Source organism: Malaya genurostris, chromosome 3 (assembly GCF_030247185.1).
Source record: "Malaya genurostris strain Urasoe2022 chromosome 3, Malgen_1.1, whole genome shotgun sequence".
Lineage (NCBI taxonomy): Eukaryota > Metazoa > Arthropoda > Insecta > Diptera > Culicidae > Malaya > Malaya genurostris.
In genome coordinates, this window is record NC_080572.1 from 303,023,786 (window position 1) to 303,050,547 (window position 26,762).

The following is a 26,762-nucleotide window of genomic DNA, read 5'->3' on the forward strand; positions in this document are numbered from 1 at the left end:
AGCCTTTTGGCATCAAAAATTTTTTTTCGATTTCGAAAATTTCATGTACTCCCTCCTATGGTGATTTTTCAAGATATATGAAAATTCCACTAAGTGGACTAAGAAGGGTTTTTGCCTTTCTCTATAGAAAGGTATTAGAATTGCTGGAAAAACCGACTTTCGAACGGAGCCTCGGAGACCCATAGTGTTATATACCATTCGACTCAGTTCGTCGAGATCGGAAAATGTCTGTGTGTGTGTGTGTGTGTGTGTGTGTGTATGTGTGTGTGTGTATGTGTGTGTGTGTATGTGTGTGCACTTTTCGAAGATATTTGAACGCGCTCAATTTTCTCAGAGATGGCTGAACCGATTTGAACAAACTTGGGCTCGTTTGAAAGCTACTGTCGGGCCATTGATCAAGTTCGAAGATCAAATGGCTGTGATTTTTGGTTCAGGAGATATGATTCTATAAGTGACGTAACCGACAAAAAGCGTTGTATTTGAACGCGCTCAATTTTCTCAGAGATGGCTGAACCGATTTGAACAAACTTGGGCTCGTTTGAAAGCTACTGTCGGGCCATTGATCAAGTTCGAAGATCAAATGGCTGTGATTTTTGGTTCCGGAGATATGATTCTATAAGTGACGTAACCGACAAAAAGCGTTGTATTTGAACGCGCTCAATTTTCTCAGAGATGGCTGATCCGATTTCAACAAACTTGGGCTCGTTTGAAAGCTACTGTCGTGCCATTGATCAAGTTCGAAGATCAAATGGTTGTGACTTTTGGTTCCAGAAATATGATTGTATAAGTGACGTAACCGACAAAACACGTTGATTTTTACCGCTCTTGTATATATAAGGGTGCCAAAATTTTGGGATCAACTCTATTTTCGTAAAGTTCTAGTGCTCAAAAGTTTAAGCACCTCGAAAAAAGCCTTCATGCAAAATTTGACCTAAATCGGACATGCTTAAGGGGTGCTGCCCGGTGGTAAAGGTTTGACAATTATCGATCTTGAAAAAGCACCATAGGGGGGAGTACATGAAATTTCCAAAATAAAAAATTTTTTTTGATGCCAAAACTCTTAAAACTGCATAAAACATCGAAATTTAGTGTTATCCCGAAAAATTTTTTTTTTGAAAAAATCAACTTTCTGGGACTTAGAAAAATTTTCATATTTTTTCTAAGTCCCAAAAAGTCGACTTTTTCAAAAAAATTTTTTTTCGAGATGACACTAAATCTCGACGTTTCATGCAATTCTAAGCCTTTTGGCATCAAAAATTTTTTTTCGATTTCGAAAATTTCATGTACTCCCTCCTATGGTGATTTTTCAAGATATATGAAAATTCCACTAAGTGGACTAAGAAGGGTTTTTGCCTTTCTCTATAGAAAGGTATTAGAATTGCTGGAAAAACCGACTTTCGAACGGAGCCTCGGAGACCCTTAGTGTTATATACCATTCGACTCAGCTCGACGAGATCGGAAAATGTCTGTGTGTGTGTGTGTGTGTGTATGTGTGTGTGTGTGTGTGTGTGTATGTGTGTGCACTTTTCGAAGATATTTGAACGCGCTCAATTTTCTCAGAGATGGCTCAACCGATTTTAACAAACTTGGGCTCGTTTGAAAGCTACTATCGGGGCATTGATCAAGTTCGAAGATAAAATGTCTGTGACTTTTGGTTCCGGAGATATGATTGTATAAGTGACGTAACCGACAAAAAGCGTTGTATTTGAACGCGCTCAATTTTCTCAGAGATGGCTGAACCGATTTGAACAAACTTGGACTCGTTTGAAAGCTACTGGCGGGCCATTGATCAAGTTCGAAGATCAAATGGCTGTGACTCTTGGTTCCGGAGATATGATTGTATAAGTGACGTAACCGACAAAAAGCGTTGTATTTGAACGCGCTCAATTTTCTCAGAGATGGCTGATCCGATTTTAACAAACTTGGGCTCGTTTGAAAGCTACTGTCGGGCCGTTGATCAAGTTCGAAGATCAAATGGTTGTGACTTTTGGTTCCAGATATATGATGGTATAAGTGACGTAACCGACAAAACACGTTGATTTTTACCGCTCTTGTATATATAAGGGTGCCAAAATTTTGGGATCAACTCTATTTTCGTAAAGTTCTAGTACTCAAAAGTTTAAGCACCTCGAAAAAAGCCTTCATGCAAAATTTGACCTAAATTGGACATGCTTAAGGGGTGCTGCCCGGTGGTAAAGGTTTGACAATTATCGATCTTGAAAAAGCACCATAGGGGGGAGTACATGAAATTTCCAAAATCGAAAATTTTTTTTGATGCCAAAACTCTTAAAACTGCATAAAACATCGAAATTTAGTGTCATCTCAAAAAAAAAATTTTTTGAAAAAATTAACTTTCTGGGACTTAGAAAAATTTTCATATTTTTTCTAAGTCCCAAAAAGTCGATTTTTTGAAAAAAATTTTTTTTCGAGATGACACTAAATCTCGACGTTTCATGCAATTCTAAGCCTTTTGGCATCAAAAATTTTTTTTCGATTTCGAAAATTTCATGTACTTCCCCCTATGGTGATTTTTCAAGATATATGAAAATTCCACTGAGTGGACTAAGAAGGCTTTTTTAGATTAGCATCACTGATTATAAATAGGCAACGCAAATGTCAAGCACTGGTTTGGAAAAATGATGCTGACTGTGTGACATAAGCACTGAAGCATGCTTTTGTGAACTAGTCGAATCAATCTGAATCAATTGGTGTCAAAATTAGTATTCAAAATTATTTAATAAAAGTATGAAACATATTTTCATGAGACTGTTATGAAAGAAGAGAAAGGCATTATCACACCACTAGGTGGATTAAGAAGGGTTTTTTTAGATTAGCATCACTGTTCTCATACAAATAGGCAACGCAAATGTCAAGCACTAGTTTGGAAAAATGATGCTGACTGTGTGACATAAACACTGAAGCATGCTTTTGTGAACTACTCGAATCAATCTGAATCAATTGGTGTCAAAATTAGTATCCAAAATTATTTAATAAAAGTATGAAACATATTTTCATGAGACTGTTATGAAAGAAGAGAAAGGCATTATCACACCACTAGGTGGATTAAGAAGGGTTTTTTCAAATAACTTTAGTGGAAAAACGACAACTTGGAGCGACAGTAAAGTGCACTCCTGAGTGTTTTTTTCTGTAGTTATTCACATTGCAAGCACATATTGTTGATCAAGAAACAAAAGTAACCATAATCTTTTATGAACTCGATCATCAGCTGAGCTGAACTGGTCAACTTCATTAGCATCACAGAGTGATTTATTAAATTGTACGATCAGCTAGGTAGGTAGCATCCAAACATCGTGGTGTAAATCAGTAGATTTGTGAGCTGCGAGTAGAATTGTCACAGATTGCATCAAATTCTTCTAGCATTGCCCGGCTAGTATTCCCATTTTCTAGAGTTGCCATGTACGGATTTCGTAAATTTACTGCGTAAAACAAGTTTTACGTAACATATATTGGATATTTTTGGAGCGAGTTCGGTGAATGGATGCCGGAAAAGTTGTGATTAAGATTGTTTCATCATCCAATATGACGACTTCAGATTCATCAAAATTCTTTGAAACCCCTTACAATTAAGGAGATTGAAAAGAGAAGCAATAATTTTAAGCACAATCTGTGAGCGTTTCAGCTATCAAAATTGTTCACCGGGTTTCAATTGACAATGCAAAGAATGAAGAATTGAGTGATATTACGCGGCACTAGTATGCGTTGCGGTTTACATTGAACTGCTTGGTGGAACTGATAAGAGTTCAAATAGATAGATCACCACAGTCATAAATCAATCGTATTCGTTCGAATGCCATTAACAAAATAATTTTTGCTCAGATTACAGCAAACTCGATAAATCCTGCATGTCAGACATCACTGTTCTCGAAAATTCCTCCCCCAACACAATGCGTGCTGTACTTACTTGATTGTCTCCATCGGACGCTCATCGACACTGAGAATCAACTTGTTCTTCTTGATTGCTAGCATCAGTGTGTGCCAATTGCCATCGTTAAACTGCTCGTCGTAGTCATCCAAAACCGTGGGCAACACAAACGGTTCATTGGTGGTCTTCAAGGCAACCTTTACTCTACCTTCCTCCAGGAACACCTTGACTGAACCTTGTAAGAAGTCATGATGTAACATCATTCCCTTTTCTTCGTATGTTCGAAATGCGAAGCTGACGTTCAATTGTCGAACACTGTAGTAACCCTTTAGCCGCGCATGCGATCCACGTGTCAAAAACGTTACCGGACTAATCGGCGGTTCCGGACAGTTATATGTGACATGAATTTTGTTATAACGTAGGTGGTCACCCACCTCGTAAGCATACTTCATCTGCCGGAAGAAGTTGGTTGCGTTGATGTACAGATTTTCGATACAACCGGTGAAGTTCTGATGCACAATTTGCCCTTCCTGCATGTTAGGAACTCCTCCGATGTAGAACTAGAATTGAAATAAATTGAAAATTAAGCAGCACATTGATTTTACTTTGAACTAAACTAACCGCACGATTCAGGTTCAACTTGTCAAACTCTCCCTTGATTCTTGTCTCAACAATCACACGATCCACGCTGAACATGATGTCTCTTCGATTTCTCGAGATGACCACGTCATGCCAGATGTTATCATCCAGTAAGCTTCCTACCGATAGAGAAGTCATAATTCTGGAACCCAAATCTAGATTCAGCACCATTCGGTTGTTTTTGATCTGTAAAGCGTAATAATCGCCCTGGGTTCCTCGAGAATACAACAGAACGCCGTTTGCATGAGCAGTCTTGAAACGAAACCGTATTGTTTCTCTTGCAGCCGCAATCGGATCCCGTAGCAAATCGTACCGTATCAGACCGGTTCCGTTGAGATAGACGTTGTCGGATTCTGTGAACCAACAAAAGCAACTAGGGGTAAGTCAATTGTACCCGAACCGGATATCGTTTATATCGATTGGTCATACTCACCGTAATGACATCCATAAAGTTCAACGCGAAGCGAGATACGGTTCTGCCAGCGTGTCGGATTGATTCGGATCCATTGGGCAATGATTGGCACTTCGAACGAGTTGTGTCGGGGAGTGTCACCATCCTTGTTGCCTTTAAAGAGCTTTGAAGTATTGCAATAAAAAAAATTAGCTTAGCTTTCCTTTTTGGTATGATGATCTCTTACTACTGGGGACAGCACAGAATGCTAGGAACCTAAATGGGATACAATCGTTTGAAGGATGTTTCAGTTTTGGACTTTACTATTTCTGTTACAATTAGGAACCAGTCAACATTCACTTACGGATGCTATTATACTATTTGCGTATCAAGATTAACATGCTGTTAGTAATAGTAATCATTAGGTTATTGAAAGTTAGTAATGTTACTAGCTGTCAAATCTTGCTAGAGAAATAAAACAATTGATCAAACCTAGATTCAATTCCATCTAATGATTTACTTAATATCTAATAAGGCAAATGGATCTCATTATTTGAATTTGATAAAAAAAAAACAAACAACTCTGAAACAGATTTGAACTGTTTTTCATACTTCACACATTAACTAATTCGTTCACGTTTTCACCAACACTTCACCACAACATAAATTATGTCATCAGGAATACGAAGTAGTTCAATGGTTTCACAGCAAATACTTTCCAGCTATGGTAATTTTTAACTCACAGCATGCGTTGATAAAATTACTCTTTCCTAAATAAAGACATATATTTTGAAACTGCAGTATTCAGACGAAACTTTTCGTTTTTAAATTTCACTACACTGGTGTAGGTAGAGTTGCACTGTAACCGTTCGTTTTTGCCAATTGCACTACACCAGTGCTACACTTTTTCTGCACCGATACCACTGGTGTAGCACTCATCAAAAGTTGGGTGTAGTTCTGTGCAATGGAATCGTTTATTGTTTATTGGAATGGTTACTGTTTATGTCTCCGTGTAGCACTGAACCGGTGTAGTGCAAATTAAAAACGAACACGCCATGAGGCTTAATACTTAGGTTGCTGTCAGATTGAACGCGATTTGCGAAGCGCCCATACGTGCGTGCAAGTTTGTCACATTCAATCAAAGCAAGCATGCCACAGTGAACGCGATGCGATAACAGTGCATCGCATCATAACGCTTCGCTTTCCGCGCTCAGTCTGACAGCAACCTTAGAAGCGACTGCCGGTCGGGCTGATGCCTCCACTCAAAATTTGGAAGAAACTTCCAATTTCAGTTACATTTTTGATCACTTAAAAGGAAAAATTAAAACTTGTAGAATATAATCTTTAGTTTTATTTACGAGAAATAATTTTTTATTTTTCATAGAATAAAGCGTTATTCTATCTAAAGCCTTGATCAAAACTGGCTTTGCTATCAACAAAGCAGATAATAAACTTCAAAATTCAACGAAATTGTACTTTGTTTGATATGACTGTCAATGAAATTACTTTCGACGAAATGACTTTCCCGGAAGGATTTCAATCAATTCATCAGTGAGAATTCAATGTGATAAATAAGCTCAAAAACTATTCTTGAACTGAGCCGATGTACCCATTGTCCCATTAATTAGCTGTTGAATTGAAAAAGGGAACCGAGTTCCCGTTTCGTGATTACGAGATGCTAAAAACTATCGGTTAGGAATTGAAATATAACCGAAAACTAGAGGGCAAATCTATCAAACTGTTTAGCGAATTGCATTGATTCGCACATATCGACGTTTGATAATCGACCAAAATTTAAAGTGGGTTACATTGGTGATGTCCCGGGTTGGCGGTTGAATGCATATGGCGCTGGTCTTACAAGCCAGTTGTCGTATGCTCGAGCCCGGTCTGGAAGGATTCGTAGTGTCAGTAGGATCGTAGCACCAGCCATGCAAAGGTTCTGTACACTCTGAATTGGCTGCTAAGTCTGTTGAAACAGAAGGTCAAATTTCACTACAGGAATGTAATACCAAGGCTTTACTTTGCTTTGCTACATTGACCCGAAGTCCCGAAATTGTGGACCACAGAGTCAAAAATGGAATTAACAGTGCTCATAACTGATATTTTTTTAGCTGAAATTCAACTAAAAGTTATATTATATTCTAGTTAAACAGTTCTCGGTGCATAAAGTTAATTATTTAAACTGAAGATGATATGATGATTTCCTTAATTACCTACGCAAATGTAGGTAAAAAATTGAAAATAAACAAATTGAATGTTAAATCTATGTTGAATATTATTGGGTCTAAAAGTATGTTCTGAGGAATTAGAACTATATAATGGTAATATTAAACGCGTCTGCTGTTTCGTATCCAACATCAGATCAAAACAGTATCAGATGGCTTCATATTTATCTAATATAATATAATATGAATCAAATCTTCGGTTTATCGAAACGGTATCATATGAAATGTTTCGACGTTTGCCATTTTTTCGTGTGTATAAATATATTGTTTTCTAATTTCGAAAATTTAGGAATTTATGCCACCAAAACGTCATTTACGGGAAGCTCTCTTTTTCGTTTTCTTTTAGGAAAAAAAAGTTGAAAAACATGGAATATTGTGCAAAGCATGTGTGAAATACTCTGCAACAGTGAAAAAATATGGTAATACTGGTTCAGACACTTCGAAAGCGACAAATTTAGAATGAAGACAGTGAAGGAAAGCTTGTAAAAAATCCGAGCAAAAAGCCTCAAACAGCTCTCACTCATTTTTCGGACGTCGTGCAGAACAGTTGCCTTCAACCAGCCGTAGCAGAGAACTAAATTTTGGATTAAACTCTAGAACTGAATTCAGAACCTCTATTCTCGCCGAGAGTGGTGTCTGCGTTTGCGGTGAGGTTTACCATGACATCGAGCATGTTGTTTGGATGTGTGTCGAGTATTGTGATGCCATTATAAAAATCGCCACACGAAAATTTATCAACTTCTTTGTATAGACGCCAAACAAAAACTAATCGTACGATATGCGTCAAAATTTGACAGAATGTGTATAAAAGTGTTGCCAACGTTGAGAGAATAAAAGTTCACCGATTGGACAAGCGCGGGAATTTTAAAATGAAAATTCCGGTTCTTTTTTTATCATAAGGTATAATGATATAGAAAATCTGTTCAAAATTCACAGAGCAGAAGGTTTTCAAAATCTGACCACTATTTGTACTGTTTTATTTCTTGTATTTTGTAGTCCTACGTCAAAACTTCAAAGCCATATTAAAAGAGATTACATGTATAACAAAAAATTCTGTTACGAAACCACTGAAAAAAACACTCTCACAATCCCCAACGAGAATTCCGAAATCCCCACGATACAGGATTAGTCACATTGACATGAAATCTGAACACGAACGAACCGTGCGCTCATCTCCTGGATCTCAGAATCTCAAGCGATGGTTAACAACACATTTAAACCAATTTTTTTGTTTGTTTCAAAATTTACCTGCTCCTCGCCGCTGCTTTCGGTGAACGACCGCCACATTTCGCCGTCATCCGAGTACTGCACAATGTACTCGGTGACGCACTCGTTGGTCGTGGCCCTGCCGGCGGTCGCAATCTTGCGGACCATCTTCCGCCCGCCCAGATCGATGGTAAGAAAATGGAAGTAGTTATTCTCGACCGGTGTCCACGCCGACCGAGCTGACCCCGCGCGGATGATGATTTTGGTTTTGTTAAGGTTAGTTGGCGAGTTCATGAATGAATTTATGATGGGTTTTATTAGTTGGTGAGGTTCAAATATCATCACACAATCGATTTGTGTATCGATGTTGGGTGTTTTTTTGGATGTGTTCCCGGTTGCATTAGGAGTTCCAGTGGAGAAAAAAATTAGATTATATTAGTATCACACCAATTAATTGTCATTTGCATTCTTACAGACTAGAAAACGAAACTTAACCTAAATGGTTCAAACTAATAAAAACTAAGCTGTCACCAGTGCTGTGTAACCGTCACCATGTTGTGTTGTTGCAAAAGAGTAGCGGATTAAAGATGCACATTGTTATGCAAAACTGAGCAAAGAAAAGACCGGAACCCCCTAAAGTGACTTGGTTATTCATTCCTGAGGAGGGATTCTGAAAAGAGTATCAGTGTGAAAGGAAGCATCTCTCAATAGTGCTCTCTAGTTAAACGATTGTCCGCAGGCGGTTCATTCACGTGCTGTCACCAGACTCTACCGTCGAGCTTTGGTTGGTTGTCGTTTGATGCCTCCCAACAACCGGAAGCGCATTTGTTTACCTTAGTGTTGCCCCCGGGTTCCTTGTAGTCGATATAATCCAGCCCGTTGAAACCGTAGCTGATACTGAACTCGGTGACGTACTCGTTACTGTGCGGTCGCCCCTGAATCGTGATACGGGTGACATTTCGCACCACTCCCAGGTCTATGAGAAGCTGCTGCTCGAAGTCAGAATGCTGCGCTGTCCAAGCGCTACCACCTTTATTTCATTCAAGTGATGAAAGAATTCGAAAAGAAATAATCAGTTAATCTGAGAGAAAACACATTCCCCTTCTACGCAGAACGGAAGAATGTTCTGACGGCGATCCAACTTCCCAGAGAAATATATCAACGACGCTTCATTGAAAAATAAACAACTTAGTGATTTGCCATGGAAATAAGCCTTAGCGAAATCATTGACTCTACCAAGATTGGGAAAGAATAAGCTGGGTAACACCTGCAACGAACAAGGATCGAGCCACGAACGGTGAAAACCAACCACCCCTAGAGAAGATTTTTTTTTTTCAATTGGATCTCCATCCTCGACACGGTGCAATGAATAGAGCAATAACAATAAACGCTGTTCCCATTTTCACCCAGGAAACAGCCCTAGAAAAGGTAAGTGCACTGGAACTTAAAGGGGAATAACCGTAGCACATTGCTTTCAATCCACTAGAAAGGATCAACATCCGTACAATGAATGAAAAAGATAACAAATCACACGTCATCGAGAGGTCTCACCTCTCGAAGAATTATTTAAGTTGTCATTTCCGATATCGGTATCAATTTTTACAGAGCTAACCCTCTGTCTTGACATGCGGTTTTAATTTATATTGAAAAGCTTCCGAAATATTAATTATTTATGTTACCCTCAACCGGATCCAATCAACTAAGCTAAATTAGGCAATTTCATTTTTATGGAAACAGACAAAACGGCCTTAAAATAATAACAAACGCAGTCTCGTATCCTTATCGTCCTTTTTTGTGTTACGCATCATCAATTCGAGCATCTGGTTCGTCTTTCCCTCTGGCTTTGGTTTCAACCGTTGCAAACATAAGGTGATCGTACACAATCGTTTTCAAAAATAAAACAATTAAAAAAATTTAGGATATTCCGTGAAAAAAAAAATTCTGATTATACAGGTTCCATTCTTGTAGTTTCAGAGAAAGTTGTCAACCCGTTAGGGTAGTAGTCTAATCCATGTAGGCTGGTACCCTTCATAACGTAGCTAACGGATATTTAATGACCGAAGTGGTGATAATGTGGCGCCAACATGCCCATGCCCTGCAATTTGGTTGGAAACGGAAAACAACAGAAACATGCATAATTTCCTTCGGTACAGGTAAATAAAAGATTGATTTTCGTTCAATCTAAAATCGGTTATTCTTCAGCTCTCTAATTTTTTTTATTTTTGTACTAAACATTTGGTGCGGTCAAAATAATCAAAATGAGAACAAATAGAAATCTTAATACGATAGCAACATCAAATTAAAATCTTAATTTGATTTCGGCTCATAATTTTTCCGGCTGATATCACATTATGTACACACACAAAAATTTATTTCAAATTTTCATATATTACACTTTGAATTTAAAGATATTTTATATTGAATCAGTGCTAATTTTCATTTTCCTTTGATTCAAATACATTTGATATTTACTTCAAAACTTCGAATCTTTATTTCTACGCGCACAGAAATAAATGAGCATTAAATTCAAATAACATATTTGGTGGTTTGAATTCAAATATATTTCATTTCACTTGAATTCAAATACAATCGTCATTTGATTCAAAGCAAATTAGTTTTATTTCTAAAATCAGACTTTCATGCGACTGTGTGTAGATTCAATGATGAATTTTTTTTAATTCAATAAATTTTTATTTAAAAAGAATTTTTGATTAATTATTGCAAATTAAATTTTTATGTATTATTGAATGCATTTTGTGCGCTAAGCGCAGTACGGTTACGGTATTGACTCCTCTACTTCCAATTCAATAATTTCCAAAAGCTCTGCTTTGATAGTTATTGCTTCCTCGAACGACGGTTTCCGTTTGAATGGTGTAACAAAATGAAAGCTTAGCTAAAGTTGTGTTAAATATCACAAAATCAACTAGTACCAATATTTGATTCAATGAAAATATTTTAGAACCAAAAATCTCTGGCAGTTGATTCAAGGACGAAAAATCTTAATCAACATCCATGAATTTGAAGACTCAGTATATTTTATTCAGTTTAATTCAAGAGTCAACATAATTTTTTACTTGAATCTATTCAACGCAAAATGGTCCGAAACGGGAAATTAGCGTGACAAAAATATTTTCTCTATTAAATATTAGTTTTTTGTAGTTGGTGTCTTCACAAAAGTTGTTTGTAATCAAATGGTGCTCCTTTTTATGAAAATGTTACTAGGGTGGTGCTCATTTAGATTGAAATCTGAAATCTAACTTTCTTAATTGAGCTCAAAAATGATTTTGTTGTACAATAAAGTTGTAGGAAATTTTATTTTGAGCAACTTTGCTGAAAAAAGCACCTCTCTAGCTTTACATTTGATCGAGTTACATCAATTTTCCCGAATGAAAGTATGGTGACTCCTAAAAAATCTTTTTTTTTTGTTCTAACTTTTTTGTGAAAGTTCTACGGAAAAGTTGTCTGCAGAAGAGTTGTTGATTAAACATTTGATGTAACTCGATCAATTGAAAAGCTAGAGAAGTGCTTTTTTTCAGCAAAGTTGCTCAAAATGAAATTTCCTACAACTTTATTGTACAACAAAATCATTTTTGAGTTCAATTAGGAAAATTAGATTTCAGATTTAAATCTAAATGAGCACCACCCTAGTAACATTTTCATAAAAAGGAGTGCCATTTGATTACAAACAATTTTTGTGAAGACTAATATTTAATAGTGAAAATATTTTTGTCACGCTTATTTCCCGTTTTGGACCACTGTGCAACGGCATATTTGATTCAAATGCATTTAATGTACTGTAACAATTAAATAAAATTTTGAAATTTGAATCCATATCTCAATATATTTGAATCTAATATACATTGCCATACTAAATTTGATTCAAAAAGAGTTTTGTTTGATCCAAATTTTAATCCAAAAATAATTTTATTTGATTCAAACAATTGTTTGAAGTCGACCTAAAGACTCAATATATTAGAATCTAATGTGATATATTTCTCGGAGTGTAATCTTTTTTCTGCTCGTTTTGGAAAAAATTGAAAATGATAATATTCAAAGAAACAACTTCATAAATGCATTAAAATTGGACTAACTTCCAAAGGTAATATACAAATTCAAACGTGAATTTTAATGAAAAAAATTATTCCTTTAATCCTGTGTGGCTTTTTACAAAAAATGTTCCGACATCCTAAGCTAGGCAACCTTGTGGCAGTAGGCTGTGATCAATGAAAAAAAATTCTCAACATTTTTCCAGCTTTTACGCCATTAATGCACCTTCTTTTTAGTCACGATATTATTGGTGTAAAGCGGGGGTTCCCAAAGTGGTCGATATAGACCCCTTGGGGTCGATATCCTTTTTGCGGGGGTCGACGTAAACGAAAACTGATTTGTTTATTTGACCATCCGCAGAAATTGGTAAGTATTTTATATCTATATTGAAAAAGCAAGAAATTGAACTTCTAAAGGAATTTGTTGATGGGGGTCAACAATAGTTTGAGAACCCCTGGTATGGTCAAAATAGTTTGGGAACCCCTGGTGTAAAGTAACACATCTGGAAGACATTGACACTCAAACGCTCGAGTTGAGATTTTCATCGAATTCATTTTTCAAAATTTTTGAAAAAATTTAACCGATCTTGACTGTAGATTACGAGATAAAATTTGATAGTTTGTTTACAAGGAACTTAAACATGATGATAAGCAATCGTCTTGAGATTTGCTTTAGAAAGGAGGATAAATATTTAGTCTAGACTTACAAGATAATGTATGTTAGCTAGATCGCCTTCATGTCAAAATTAGGGTCATAAAAAGGCCAGCCTTATCTTCATGCAGGATGTATATGTTTCAGTGTTTATCCTCTATCGCGCGGGCTTGTTATGTCTGTCCGCTTTGGTGCAAGAAAGGATCTAAGCCGAATTATCTTAGATTAGATGCAAGAAAAGTGTAAACTAACCTTAAAAATTTGTAAATAAATCAGTAGTATTTTAGACACCAAGTTGAACGGTTATTCCAACAGTTTTATTTCTTGAAAGAAATAAGTTTTTCATTGACAGTAGAAATATAGGTACTGAGGGGTCTCGTATGTCTCGGGTCGGCGGTTCAATGCGTAGGACGCTGGTCTTACAAACCAGTTGTCGTATGTTCGAGCCCCGACCTGGAAGGATTCTCATACCGTTTTCGTTTTTGAACCTATACGCGGGCGACTCTGACTCCGAGTAAAACGAGCAACGTGGTACGCACCCTAAACAACAACTCCAAAAGAAAAAAAATAACAAACTCGCATGGATGTCGTGGTGCGACACGAGAAAATTTTCAGAGCGAAACTACACGATTGTAGTCAAATCTCGAGCGACCCCAGGTTGCTAAAACCAACATCTCAAAAGTTGTTTGGGCGACTCTGGGCCAGATCTCGGGCTGCTCTGATCAACAAACGAAAACGGTATCAGTGTCAGTATCATCCATAGTACTAGCCCTAGACCATGTAATGATTCTGTGCACTAAGAATCGGCTACGAAGTCTGTTGAAATAGAAAGGCCAAATCCCACAAAAGGAATGTAATGCCACGACTTTGCTTTTGAGGGGTCTCTTATAACGCGGTTCACCGGGAGCATGAAAAGCGAATCCGCGATAAACGGGACCCAGAGCATATGGAATTTTTTCATAGTGGTTTGACCCTTTAGGTCATTCGACTCTTCGGACCAGAAAAACTTTCGGGTCCTATGTGCGGGGTTGGGAATCGAACACAGGTGGGCTGCATGAAAGGCATCGACTAACCCATCAAGCTACAACCCAAGATCATTTTGACTTATTAAAATGATTTCTTCGAGAGGATGTTTACACACTAAGATTTAATTCCTTCGTTCGGTAATATTTTGACGAAAAATTTCGGTAATCTATAGAAATGACCGATATTTCGGTACATGAGTTTCATTTTACAATAATTATGCAAATTTTTACCGGACGATCAGTTTTACGTAGATTTTCATTAAAGAATTTTGAAAATAGATATACAATTCATACGATAAATCTGAATAGTCGCCGAGTACGGTAAAAAGCATACTGTCCGTATGGTAAAATTATCTTCCAATAACCGAACTTCTGTGAAACCAGATGGTCGTGAAAATAACTGTCAAACATTATTAACATTATTAAAATTTTCAGTAACTGTCTTTTTATTAACCAAACGAAAAAAATCTTGAAGAGTTCATCGAATGAATTGAGGTACAGGTGCTAAAATTTTTAAAACATTAGAACCACTAAAAGCTTTTTGTTTATTTATAGGCACAAAATAATTTTGTATCACTTGTCCACTTGCTCCCTACACAAATCGTTCGAGGGTAATTTCTGGTGCACTCGACGGATTGTGCAGTGTTTTGGAAGGCGCTCATAATTCCGGTCAGCCGGAACATTTGACCTAATTTTTTCGTAGAATAAAACCATAGCAACAACAGGTTGGAATTTTCTGCATTCGTTTTTGTGAATTTGCGTTATTTTTTTAAATCCGAAAATCCAGAATATTAACCAAAGGAAAACAAATAAACTAAAAATTACATAACAATCAGTTAAATCCATTTGGTTTACAGTTTACGGTAGTTGTTTGACAGTTCAGCAGTTACTGAACGATCGGTAATCAATTTAAATACCGAACTGATTACCGAACGTTCAGCTGTTGAAAATTCGGTAAAAAATTACCGAATTCTGCGAAATTTTCTAAGTGTGTAGGATTTCGATAACCATTCAATGAATGAGTTTTCATTATAAATCAGTTTTTCAATAAGTGTGTGATGTATATACAAATTGAAAACTGTTTTACTAGAAGGCGCTAGTAAGCTACTGAAGTATTAAGATGAATATCGACATCTGAAATCTGAGGTTTTGTCTATTTACATAGTTAGATATAAAGTTAAGTACATAAATCGTGACATGTATTGCTTATTTTATTTTATTTTATTTAAATTTTTTATTTTTATTGAACTGGGATAAGCCCAGTAAATCGAAAATTTCATAGTCTCGTTCATCATCAGGCAACAAATCTCATGTCTACGAATTACGATAGCTATAACTGATTACGATACCTCCTATAACTGAGCCTACAACTTAAGAACTAGAAAGGCTGTTCATTAAAAATTGGGAACAATGAATAAACAGACGATACTTATTCAAAATCCGTAATCAGATAATGCTGAATTAATGTTCAAGAATGGATGAGAATGTCTAAATTCAGTTTTTTTCACAAGTCTGGATAATCAGCTCGAGATTGTAACAAAATCGGTTACGCAAACGGCCTAAGAGACATTTGGGCGAACGGATAAAAATTGCAAATCGATAAATTTATAACGCTTCTGATGGCTGGAAAAATTGTAGGGATCCATTCAAATGAGACTACAAAGAGTAGAGATGGTCGGGTATCGGGTATTTTACCCGAAACCCGACCCGTACCCGTACCCGACGGGCTTTTGGTCGGGTACGGGTAAAAATTTTTATTTTCAATCGGGTACGGGTCGGGTACGGGTAAATAAAAATAACTGCTCACTCGGGTACGGGTCGGGTAGGGTAAAAAAATTTACTGCTCACTCGGGTACGGGTCGGGTACGGGTAAATTTTTTTTCTGATCGATTACCCGACCATTTGTACTTCACATAAATACGTTAACACGTTGACGAGAATTTTTTATTCCAAAACAGTTCTTCCGAAAAATAAACAATTTGATTGAAGGGGTTTTGACCTTCGCGCCTAGGACCAGACCTGACAACTGGCATCTTTTTCCAGAAAAAAACATTTCTTTTCCTCATTTAGAAAAACGATCAATCATAGTTACGTGAAAAGTTATGTGAATATTTTTCACCTTGCTTTTTTATAACATATTTAATAAGACATATTGCCTTAGCTCTAATACCGTTTTCGTTTTTGATCCTAGACACGGGCGACTCTGACTCCGAGTAAAACGAACACGTGGTACGCGCCCTAAACAACTCATGAAAAAAAGAAAAATGAACAAACTTGCAGGGATGCGTGGTGCGACCCGAGAAAATTTTCAGAGCGAAACTACACGATTGGAGTCCGATCTAGAGCGACCTCAGGTTGCTAAAACAAACATATCAAACGTTGTTTGGGCGACTCTGGGTCAGTTTTCGGGCTGCTCTGATCAATAAACGAAAACGGTATAAGATGTTACGGTCAGACCCTACTTTTCATGTAGGTTTTAATGGACTGAAATTTAAAAGCTGTTTGGATTTTCAAAATTTTCATATAAATCATTAGGATTCTAACCATAAAAACATGAAAATTTATTTCAGATAATCTGCATAGAAGTTCTTCTTATTCTTCACTTCTGGATGGTGTCACCTCAATTGCAATGACACCGATTGATGGCACAGCAAGTTGGGCTATATTGCCAGTTAATTTTCGTTTCTTTTCACTGGACTACAAGTGAAAATCTCAATGAGTGATTTTTCACCGTGTTCACTCGTTGAGGGTTCCAGGAGGCTGTAAAAACCACTGTTTCGTAAAAACCATACCTACCCAAAATTGAATACAACAGGTATTACGACACTTTGGGTGAATATGCTTCTCGAAAAAATTGAGTAGATTTTATTCTCTTTTGTTGATATTTGTAAATGAGTATAAAGTACCAAAGACATTGGAAATCTATTCATGCTTCACAGTGTATTTATATGTTTAAATGTAAAACAGGCATTTTAATGTATTTTACTTACCAACTAGAGCCTGATACGGCTCGCTATCTAAAACACTTTATTTTTTCCATCCTGAATTTTGGTAAACTTTTTACTACTCATTCGGGTCGGGTACGGGTACAGGTAATTTTTAATCGGGTACGGGTCGGGTACGGGTAATTTTTTTTATTTTTTATCGGGTACGGGTCGGGTACGGGTAATTTTTTTTTATTATTGATCGGGTACGGGTAATTTTTTTAATTTTTAATCGGGTACGGGTCGGGTACGGGTAATTTTTTTTGCTGATTACTCGGATACGGGTCGGGTTCGGGTATAAGAATTTCTATACCCGACCATCTCTAACAAAGAGTGAACCGGAGAAGTTTATTCTGAATGGCTCCAACGCGTTGGATGTCGAGTTAACAATATGGAGTCCAAACTACAGCACCATTTTCAAGAATTGCGTGAATCAGCTCACAATATATAGATTCTAAATTATCACACTTTTAAGATATGTGGTAATCTACGTTGTATCGAGCACTAGCGCATATGCTATGCGAAGAGAACAAATTTTATACTGAAACACCCTCTATTATGCACTTTCGTGTAAACGAAACGAATATTCTGATAGATACTGTAAACATTACGCTCCACCTGGTAGAGTGACTACTTTTGAATACATTAATGTTTTGCACAGAAAATGGTTTAGGACCCCCACCTTTCCAAATAATGAAAATCGTAATCCAACTTTATAGTATTAAATGCATTATAATTTTGTTCATGCTTTTTTCAATGCGGTTCTGGTGAGACAGTTCTCAACTAATTTTAATTAAAATATCACTTTTAGTCTCCACTAACACACTATATTCAATTTATAAGTTTTCAAGAAATGTTAATGAATTGGCGGTCGCTATAAAATAAAATTTAAAAAAGCCATGCATTTCAGGTTTCATGTACTTATCATTATATCTAACAATACAATAATTTTTTTCCCTTTATGGGCTGCTGTGGCCGAGGGGAAAAATACTTTGATGTGTGATTAAAAACCCGGTTTCGAACTTTGATCTCCCGACTTCATAATTTGTATCTATAACTCTATAGACTACGGCAGCCACCTCATTATATCTAACAATACAAATAATTAAAACTTTAATATAAAGTTCGAGTTCCACACTCTCAAGTTCCTTAAATTTTAGATGTCGATAGCTTATTCATATGATTACTCTTGTAGCCTACTAGCGCATTCTAGGAAAACAGTTTTTGATTTGACTAACATTTGACATTACTCTCGCAAACTATTCTGATTTTCAGTTACTGAAGACTACTATGTAGATACAAACGAACTGTTCAGTGAATCATTTAATAGGTATTGAAACCCTAGAACAACTTCTCGAAGAAACCATCTGAATGAGTCAACATAAATTTCCAACCTTGAATTGCACACTAGCGCCACCAGTTTACATAATACTGTTTACATTATTTGATCTGTTCTGAACTCCGGAGCATTCTTTCCGAAGACACCAACATTCTTCATCATCAGGGTTTAGAGATATCACATTATAAATTTTCTATCATTAAATTGCCCACTAGCGCCATTCGGTGGACAAGTTCTCAACTAACATGGTTTTCATAATGTATACCCTGACAAACCTAACAATTTTCAAACAAAAAAAACCGCTCCATATCTTCAAGTTTTTTGATAAGAGCATAATTCTGATAATTAAAATGTGAATTCAGGCACACTAACTACATCTGATGGAGAGATTCCGAGTCAAATCATTTGCTGTTTGAATTCTCGCATTTTTCAAAATACTATAATATGTGAAGAATAAACTGGTGTTGTCTGTGTTAAGCGAATGATTTATATCATGCATTTTTCAAAGCGCCTCTGGCGGAGCAGTTCTCAACTAATTGTCTGTCAAACTACACTAAATTGTTGGTCTAAGTATCTAGAACAAGTTTGCCGAAGATTGTGTGGCTCTATCTGTCGACCGAAGCGAGATAAACGTTCACAGCCCCAATCACTCGAAATCCCATATGCTCTGGGTCTCGTATATTGCGATTTTCCGGCAATAATGAATCCGGCAACAACGAATACCAGCAAAACCAAATCCGCGTTATACGAGACCCCACTGTATATATGAACGTGCAAAATTTACCAAAACGTTTCTTATGAATAAATTAATCACTTGGCTAAATATCCCCGAGGATACTGGAACCGGTCAAAAGACTCCCGAAGAGACTTTTATGAAAAAAATCTAAAATTAGCTAGAGCCACGGTCGTTTCACATGGCTATTAATTCTAGGAATAAACTCACCTCAGTAAACGGAAACCACGTTTTAACAAATATCTCTTTTCTCCCTCCCCTGCTAATGTTGCCATATGAACAAACAAATGCACATGTGGCGACCAACTGAGCAACGTTCGGGATGGGATACCATCCCCTAACACAGCTAACCACGTGATATTCCCAGGAGATAGTTGAACAACCGCAGCTAACCTGCAAAATGGTGCACCTCGACCAGGTTTATCAGTGGTAATAAATCGCTAATCCGTAGTAACGAATCCTGTCCTGGTTGTCCCGTGCAGCTTGGATTCACAGGAAATTACGCTAAATTGAAGAAAAAACATCCGCGCGAATCCAACCATTTGCGTGACGACAGGAAATTAAGCCAAAGTGCACGCTTTCACCGGGCTTTTAGTGTAATTTAATAAACCATTCGCAAGCGGTTTGCAGTCGCCTCTGTCCAAACGTGCACTAGGCCGCGAAATCACCACCCATCGGAAGTGTGATGAAACTTTATACCGAACCGTTCGTCACTTGTAGAGCGTGCCACTGTTGGTCGGAAATGAAATTCTAGGGTAGAGACAACAACGAATAAATCGAGTATGGATCAAACAAAACCAAATTTCCAACCAACCAGAAATTGCTTTTGCAGACAAAATTTACGATTAGGGTCCCTCGATGAAGCTCTTCGTGACTTTGTGTCATTACTTCTAGCAGTTGCGGTTTATGACTGCTTGTAAAACATCTTGTTTTATCAATACTTGTCATCATTTCGAAAACAATTGGAAAGAGGATAAATACATTGAAACGAATTTATTTCACTTTCTTATAGTCCTTGCTAGCAACTGTTTCACAATAGCTTACATCATTAGCCAAAAGTGGTATGTTTCCTTCCATCAGTTCTGAATAATCAAGAATTTCAAAACAGTTCTGCGATAAGTCGACGTGTGGGGGAACATTCTCTAAAGCTACTGCTACGCAGTGATTTTCATCTATAAGAGATTCTTCAAATCGCCAGTTCCTCATAAATTCATCGTTTACTTTTAAAGTGCTATCACAGATCACATTGTTCCTGCTCAGAATGTTACTCTTAATTGTAAAACTAATATTCCGTAAATCAACGGTGATGCCAACACCGACATTTTTCACGTAACTTTCCTTCAAGCACCAGTTTCTCATAAATGCTTCGATCTGTTCGCTTTCGTGATTTCTGCTACGAATATATCTCCATTCTTCATCGGAAAAATTTCTGTTCATTAGCCGGAAAAACTCCGTCAGTGGTTTGCCCCCAGCGTACTCGATTTTCATCACATCTACGCCAATTTTCGGCATTGCAGCCAGTTCTAATGATTCGTCACCCGACGTCAACATTCCAGCAAGTACTGCATAACGGCCTTGATGGGATACATTGAAATCGACCATGAATCCTTCGTTCTTCAGGTATGGCTTTCCTTTCACATCACGACCGAACTGAATTCGGTCGTACTGTAGTCCGGTCGCCAGCTGGACGAACCGTCGCATCATCAATCGTCCAATGATCGAGGCATTAAAATCGTCACGAAATACAAACTTGGCCAACCGTTGTTTTTCCTCCGGTTGAATGCACGACGTCGCCAGTAGCAAATCCGTCAACGTAGGTCGCCATCCCGACAGATCGAATGCCCACCGGACGTGACCACCGTTGCGTAATGACATCTCCTCTAATCACCAGGCACACAGCAAACGTAACGGCTGGATTCGTTTTTTAACATAGAACGAAATTTTGGATTCACGAAATTGGTAAATAACACGAACTTCCACCGCAAAATTATGATATCATTAAACAATCGTGAACATTTGACAGCCAGGGTTGTCAATCAGGCCAAATAATGAAACGTGAGCTAAATTTGTTGACACGCACACACTGCGACTAACTTTGCTGTATTGGTTTGATGAGAGAGCATGGGGCGAAGAGAAATCAATGCCAGGCGAGATTCGCCCCGTTGGGTGGAAAATACTGCAGAGCTTATTGGATTTTATAACCTGGCCAACATAAAGCTAAGCAACATATCGTAACACATTATAAATTGAAATGGTTGACCTAATTTTAATAACATAAGGCATAAGGTCAATCAACCTGCTCAACAGAAACTTGTGTACTCAATTGCGGAATCTAGGCAACGGCTTTGGATGATCGACAAATCGTTCCGTTTGTGTAGAATTACGTCGATGGCACAGCATGACTCACGCTGAGTGGCGTATGAGTCGGCGAATAGTAAACAAAATCACGACATTGCTCACTCTCTTCGATCATAGTAGCAGCTTTGACACCTGCACTAAGTGTCAATCGAGAACCGAGGGTTCGGCACGAGTTAAGTGGGCGTGTTGGTGTGGGTGTCGGGGAAAATTGTATCTTAATTCACTAATAAGATTTTCTCGGCTTGCTAGGCACATACTACGGGCGGATCTAAGCAACCGGCACCGTTCCGATGATGAACCTCATCACCATAAACTGTTGGAAACACCCCAAGAGGTGTAGAAATGCAGTGAAGATAATATGCATGCTTCGTTGGGTGCAAAAATACACGGAGGAGTCAATTGTCGCGTATCATTTAGCGCCGCCGAATGATATTGGTAATTATTCATGCTAATGAGTTTTGCAAGAGATGGGTAATGAAAACAAAGCATCTTTCGATAGCTTGAGTTTTTAAACTGTCACGGTTCATCGCTTCCGTTCAGTGTTTTCTACCTCTGGGGGATGCCGATTGATTGACACATTTTTCAGGACTCAGGTAAATGGTAGTAACATTCTAGCAAATGATCAATAATAACCATGAAACCATACGTTAATATATTACATGCACAATACTGGAAAAGTTGAGTATTCGTATGTATTGGAAAAAATGCCAAACGCAAAATAAAATGTTATGCAGCATCGCGGCAGGAAATTCATATGCAAAAACATATTCTGTAAAGCAACGGAAATAATGCACCGCTGAGAATAGACAGACAGTCTGACGCTCGATCGATTTTCAGAACCTTCTTCTTCTTCTGCATTCTTTCCCCTTTTTACCTAACCCAGATAATTTTTAGTTCAACTGATGCCCCTTTCAACGTATTGCATTACAAGTGAGAAACCTACATGGCAATAAAACTGGAGGCAGACACTGCAGTCCAATAAAAATACTGAAGCCCTATGGCTGGGTGCACAGAGACTGTATCTGTTGACAGCGTCTTACGAAACAAGAAAGATGCTGGGTTTTATTATGAAGGATAATAAGAAAAGGACTGATCACGATTCTATCAATTTTATTCTACCAATAACAAAAGTTCATAGTATTTTTACTTTAATATGACGGTGCAGTAAGTCGAACTTTCCACGTGAAATGTCTCGTGCATGCCAGTTTGCAAGTGAATGCTTGGGTGTTTCACACATAGACGAATCTGTGTACAGTGAGCTAAAACTGTAAGCTATTCTACTGTTTTCCAGTTTATAAATTTTAAAGGTACAGACAGGTAATGAATCCTTACCCTACTTGCAATTAAAAAATTGTCGCAGAATATTCAGTATCGTATGAATCTTTTTGGATATTGGAGACCTGTTTGATTGTGCCGTTTGTCAGTGCATATCCACATTTCAGGAAAACGATGAGATGCTATCAGAGGGAACATTTTACAGCCAATTTGTTCTGATTCCTTATTCAACACCTACTCCGGTGATCAGTGCCGGAAATATCGATGAACAAAAATCATCACGATACTCATATCGAATCATTGATCATTGATCTCCAGAAAATGAAAATCATTGCAGATCATCAATGATGATCATAATCAAAAAATGGAACACGAGATTTAGCATAATATTGTCATCATTTTCCGCATTGTTAAAAATTAAATATTTATTTTTTTTCCTGATTGAAAATATAACGTCCAAACATAATGTACCAGTACATGGGTCGGCAACCTGCGGCTCGCGAACCATATACGGCTCTTTGGATGTTGAGCTGTGGTTCTTTAGTACTATATGCAAATATATTTATTTTAAAAATTCGATAAATCGATTAGCGAGGATTACACACCACTTCTATCTCTCATGCCATCATTTCCGGTCGAACTTATGAAGCTCATCGTGCCTTTTTGTTGAATTCTTTAAAGAAATGGAAACACAATTTTCCTCTTCACAATAAAGTGCAATGTATATAGTGTTGGAGCGTTTTGCTTTGTGGTTGAATGAAATAAATACGTTTTTCAATGAATCAGTGGCGTCTCGTGACAAAATTGACTAGTTGTGCACTGCTTATGTGGTATGATAGCAGATGTAACAGTTCGTTGTAAGTGAAAAAGTGAAAACTAAGGATTGACGAATAGAGATTCCCTTGTGTTTTTCAATACAATGAGATAACGGATGGGATTTTCTATTAAACAAACAAATCTCAGAGCTGAGCTGAGTAATTCTTTCTCTTCTTGAACCTGTTCAGTAACTCATGTGCACGGAAAAGACACTAACACAGCGACAACAGATACTTGAAATTTTATGTCTGATGTATATGAGATGCGTGTAAATACACGCAATTTCGGTGCGATCCAACCTGCTTTCATCGAATAAATAAAGGTTTCAAAAAAATAATTGAATTTGGATGAGGTTGGAGACGCAGTTCATTCCTTCAATTCAACCGGTTGTGCAGTGCACGAGGTGCACATGAGGACGAGACGCCACTACAACGAATAAAGTAATAACCAATCTGAATTAGAGAAAAAAATGATAAAAATTTCTCGCTTTCCAAAGGTTATAGTCGGGTGAACATGTTAAACCTGGATATAGTTATCGCGAAATTTTAACCCCTCGATATGGCAGCGACGAAGCAAGGGTGGTTCTATTTATTTTTATTTTCATTTTCTGATTTTTGACAAATTTGAGAAACAGGGATATTTTAAGCATTGTCAAAGAGGATTGCAATTTTTTTGAATTTTTGAAGATGTACTACTGCGGGCAAAAAGTAGTAAGACATTTGAATTATATTTCTTATTCGTCTTATTCTATGTTTATATAACTGTCAGCCTGTCTGTTTTTTCTGAAGTATTAGAAGTGCAATCGACGATTTTTACAATTAGTGAAATTATTCAGCAAAGAAATTCCATTAAATTTTGTGTGCGGAATGAAATTTCTGGTGCCGAAACAATCACAATGTTGCAAAAGGCCTTCGATGATGATTGTGTATCGCGAGCAAGTGTTTTTGATTGGTACAAGTTGTTCAAAGAGAGTCGAGAACGCGTTGACGACGAACCACGCCCAGGACGGCAGTTTTGGCAGTATTCTTTGATTATCGAGGTGTAGTGCACTCCCAATTCCGAAAAGAATTAGGGGCGGACAACTCTTGGTTTTTACACCACGATAATGCACCGTCGCATACTGCATTGATTCTTCGTGATATTTTCACCCAAAATTCAACTAATATCGCTCGGCAATTCGCCTGATTTAGGCTATATAGCAAATCCTAACTAACTATTCCGGAAATTGACTTTAACTGTTTCGTCGATTGCAAAAATGTTTGCACAAGTGTATTGGGGCCTTCGAGGAAGACGAAATAAATATAGAAGAATAAATAAAGAGTTTTGAAACTATGAAAAGTCTTACTATTTTCTGCGCACATTAGTATTTCTTGCATTGAAAAATATTGCATAAAAATTGAAAAAAATTGTATAAAAATTGTGTCCAAAATGTGTATACTGAAGAAAAAAATTTGAAATGCATATTTTTTTAATTAATGAAGAAATATTATTTTGTCATTATTGATGAATGATAGATCGAACATAGAATATGTTGAACCTTACCATTAAAAACTCATTCAGCGGATATTCCGACCACTCTCGATGTTAGTGACATCCTTCCTGACATTCCCACCAGACCACCGGAAAAAGATCCGCAAACCATACTGCGTGACAACGGGCATTGGAACATGGTCAGGTAACATATGTTTTTTGAGTTCCAATAGCAAAACAGCAGAACTGAGTTGAGTCCCACGGAGCAACTGACAACCGATCGATATGTTCACAAATCATCACCTTATGCTTCTACCGACAGATAATGTGCAGCAAAGAGGGTAGTGGAAATGCTAGTGCTGCAAAACATTGCGAAATCCCTATATATCAAAGAGAGCACAGACAGCGAACACAAACAAAAGGGAACAGCTTGTTGCACCGGGAAAATAATATACAAAGGAAAACGAAGAAAAACAAAACAAACCGTAAATCATGTGATAGTAAAATATCTTAAATTGTAGAATCAAAAATAATTACACTCGCAAACGGAAAGGGGGTGCGAACCCAAATAAACCTTTAGCAAAACAGCAAACAGAATTTCCAACACGCGAAAAACCGAACGAACTTGCGCATCCGAAACTTTGAAGTGGGCAAGTGGATCCGGTTTGGAGGACCGAGAAGGGAGCAGCAAATGAGCAACAGAGTACAAAAATAGGAAGAAAAGTAAAACACTTCAAAAAATGAAAAATATTTCATAGCTGTATACAGCGAGTACTCACCATTCAGTCGGGCATTTTCCGGCCCCCGTTCCCGTAGTTGTGATGTGGCGGAAAGCTTGGCATACTCCAGCAGCGGTTCGTTGCAGTTGTACTCGGAGTAGGAATCTTTTTGGTAATATTCTGTTTGAGAAAAAAAAAAACAAACATAAGGTTAATATAAAGCACAAATGACAGAATAATTATATATAGGTTGCGAGCGGGTTTTTTAGAACAATCAACATTAACCGTTCAACTAATAGGCAGTTTTAGAAATTTCGAACAGTTCAGGAAGAATGATGAGAATCATTTAGTCCAATGAGATTACTTCTATCGAACAAAAGGTGGCCAACATTTTTAGTGCCACCAGTCAAATCCATTCGTTTAAGACAAAACGCATTCTAAAATAACATCACAATCCATGCTTTTTCTACCACTTCAGGTCAAATTTTCCGGTATAAATGTAGCTTCGTTTATTCTGTACGACTTTAGTGTACAGTATGACTGCATAATGGGTTAGATAGCCGTCTTCCATGCACCCTACCTGGAATCGATTCTCAACCCCAGGCACAGGAGCAGAATTTATTTATATAATGACTTCCAGGCCCGTACCCAGGATTTCGTTTCGGGAGGGGCCCACAAATAAGAAAGAAAGCATCTAACTGATGGTTCTTGTGTCTTAAGTAGTTTTCGTTTTTTTTTTTTTTGAAGAGTGAGTGTGAGTAATTATAAATTTAAGTAACTTTGTACTCACATATTTTGGATTGCACAATGAAAGATTGAAGCAAGAAGTTATATGTGTCTAAGGGAAGGGATCGATTTTTTACATTTTTTTTATCATATAGTCCCATAGTTCGGCTTCGACTTCTGGTTCCGGAAAAACTGAGTGATGAGTATTAAAACCTTCAATTTTAAAGGTGTGTTTTATGTAAATAGGATGTTCTTATGTGTTCACGATGTAAAAA

General features: G+C 37.3%; 2 protein-coding genes across 5 annotated transcripts in view; both read right to left on the reverse strand.

Annotated features, from left to right (window-relative positions):
- LOC131433665 (neurexin-4) overlaps window positions 1-26,762 on the reverse strand; it is a 51,390-nt gene that overhangs the window by 12,529 nt on the left and 12,099 nt on the right. For 2 of the 4 annotated variants that reach the window (XM_058600180.1, XM_058600177.1), the window contains exons 2-6: window positions 25,822-25,941; window positions 8,387-8,583; window positions 4,956-5,097; window positions 4,505-4,875; window positions 3,923-4,443 (exon numbers count right to left, since the gene is read on the reverse strand). In XM_058600180.1, the coding sequence (XP_058456163.1) occupies window positions 3,923-4,443; window positions 4,505-4,875; window positions 4,956-5,097; window positions 8,387-8,583; window positions 25,822-25,941 (1,351 nt within the window). Of the gene's footprint in view, window positions 1-3,922; window positions 4,444-4,504; window positions 4,876-4,955; window positions 5,098-8,386; window positions 8,584-9,177; window positions 9,375-25,821; window positions 25,942-26,762 lie in introns of all 4 variants that reach the window. The other 2 variants (XM_058600181.1, XM_058600178.1) reach the window with 1 other exon arrangement.
- On the reverse strand, window positions 15,357-22,598 carry LOC131433666 (L-aminoadipate-semialdehyde dehydrogenase-phosphopantetheinyl transferase). Its single transcript, XM_058600182.1, has 2 exons — window positions 19,938-22,598; window positions 15,357-19,873 (listed from the first exon to the last, which is right to left on the reverse strand). Exon 1 carries the CDS (start codon window positions 20,996-20,998, stop codon window positions 20,117-20,119), a length of 882 nt encoding a protein of 293 aa, XP_058456165.1. The 5' UTR covers window positions 20,999-22,598; the 3' UTR covers window positions 15,357-19,873; window positions 19,938-20,116.